At 32.5% G+C, this 2,300-nt stretch overlaps 1 protein-coding gene across 1 annotated transcript in view; it reads right to left on the reverse strand.

The window, feature by feature from the left end:
- Nucleotides 1-732: 732 nt before the first annotated feature.
- LOC116002735 (probable WRKY transcription factor 32) overlaps nucleotides 733-2,300 on the reverse strand; it is a 5,257-nt gene continuing 3,689 nt past the window's right edge. Inside the window, exons 4-5 of the mRNA XM_031242906.1 lie at nucleotides 1,756-1,911; nucleotides 733-1,352 (exon numbers count right to left, since the gene is read on the reverse strand). Of these exons, the coding sequence (XP_031098766.1) occupies nucleotides 1,013-1,352; nucleotides 1,756-1,911 (496 nt within the window). The 3' untranslated portion in view covers nucleotides 733-1,012. The remainder of the gene's footprint in view (nucleotides 1,353-1,755; nucleotides 1,912-2,300) is intronic.

Below are 2,300 nucleotides of genomic sequence, written 5' to 3' on the forward strand. Positions count from 1 at the left end.
AGGTGTAGATGGGGGAACAAGGGAGTCCCCCTGTAAATGAAATGGCAGTTTCCTTTCCTGCTGACAGCTGGTTGTTTTGCCTCCCTTCCCTAAGCTAACTTGCTCCTCTTTCATGTGTTTAAGGCTTCATTAATGACAATAAGTATGTCTCATAGTTAGATTGTAGGATTAAATTTTGACATAATAAGAGACCTATAACCATTACAAGTTAACCGTAAAATTAGGTCACAATCAACCCTAGTAGGCAAAGAATCATAACTAATCTAGCCTAAAATACTCATAATTGACTAGCTTAAACCGAGAAAGTTCATAAACAACTTTTTTTTTTCTGAGTACTACTACTCTGGTAGAATGCAATTAACAAACTAACTACCCAACCAATCAGACCACAAATAAATAAATAATAAAAAAGAAGTAAATTCTCTATTAATTAAATATGATTTTACACAATTCAAGTGAAATTTAATGTTCCAACAAATAGACAATACATGGATGAGTTTTGATTCCTTAATTACATTTATCATGACCCAAACTTAAATAACAAATAAGCACGAATCACCATTTGAAAACACAGCTGATATAAATTGTAAATTCAAAGGATTGCACGACCATGACAAATATAATATAAGATAAGATATTAAGGTCAAGACTTGAGTGAAATCTAAATTAGCCTCGTAGAAGTGGGAATACCAACTTACTGCTACGTGTATAAAATATCAAATGTACTCTTTATGCACAGTAATGAATAAAGTTAAGAAAGTGGAGGGGAGCAGAATCAGCAGGTGTGGCTGATCCTTGATATGTTCTATTTTAATTCATTTGATACACAGCAATTTACAGAGAAGATGAGTACAATCATTTATACACTGCCCCGCGGCTATCAATATGTTCAAGCCTACAGATTTCGAATGCAAGGATACAGAACATGGGGAAAAAGATGCACACTACTGAAAAAAAAACGCAGCTCTAGGAGAAATAATAAGAAACAAGATCAAAGTCGAAAAGGGGGGTTTCAACAAGGCTTGATTTCGAATCCAATACTCAATAGAGTTTTAGCTGATTCCACGGTTTTCTCTCCTTCATGCTCCAATGTCTCGCCTGTTAATGCACCTTCTTTGTCTACTGACCACTGGGTGGTTGGTTCAGATTTCTTAGTCTGCGAATCAGTCATGGAAGCGGAGGCAGTCGCGGCAACTAGGGGAGCACTAGGTTGGCCATAACGTTTCTTAGGTACTGGCATGCCATGATCATGAACCCCCTTATAGGTTATAATGACAGCAGTCGTGTTGTCTACAGCCCTCTCAATGTGCTTCCGAACAGGACATCCAGCCGAAGTGCACCGATAATAGTTCCTGAAATTCATTCAATATGAGAGTAAGAAATTGTTTGTGCTCTTTAGAAACACAGACAAATGTCATGGCATATACAGAGTACATTTTGGTGAGGATAGATATTTATCATTCAGGCACTCTGCTTTGCTTCCTTTTCTATTTCTTGAACACAAATTGAAAGCACACTTGCTTTATAGACATTATTTCCTTTTGTATAAAGCATCTTTTCCTATAGGACCTGTGCTCCCACATTTCTATCATTCAATTAAGTGTTTAATTACAGAAAATGAGACACAAACAGGAAAGGAACTTGTTAATTAAATATAAAAACCGAATATGACATTACTATATCTCTAAATTACACAAAACCAAAAAAATAAATCTATCAATATGTAAGTATATAACGCTAAAAGCAGTAACTAACCTGGGATGGGGATTACCCTTCACCATTTTTTGTCCATACTTGCGCCACCTATAGCCATCACTGGAGATTCCCACATCACCACCAGCGTGAACAACCAATTTTGCTTTCTTGCCAGGTTTAGGAAGAGACTCAGGACTTGAGGAACATTTCTTCAATCTGAAAGGTGAGAAATGATGTAAGGTGAATAATTTTGTTTTGTTGTTGCGTTTTTTTTTTTTTTTTTTTTTTTTTTTAGTTAAAAAAAAATTAAAAAAAATATTTTAAGTGTTAATAATTGTAAAGTGTTTAATATTGTAAGTCTTTACACTTTAATAGTTAAATATTTAATACTTATTAAGTTATTAGTTATTATTTATTATTTATTAATTATTAGTGCATTACTTATTAGTTTAATTTAGTTATTACTTATTATTTTATTATGTTATTACTTATTAGTTATTTTTTATTATTAGAGTATTAGTTAATACATTATAACATTAATAGTTTAAATGTTTTAGATTTATAATTTTTTTTAATAAAAAAAAAAAAAAAAAAAAAAAAAAAAA

Source organism: Ipomoea triloba, chromosome 13, assembly GCF_003576645.1.
Source record: "Ipomoea triloba cultivar NCNSP0323 chromosome 13, ASM357664v1".
NCBI lineage: Eukaryota > Viridiplantae > Streptophyta > Magnoliopsida > Solanales > Convolvulaceae > Ipomoea > Ipomoea triloba.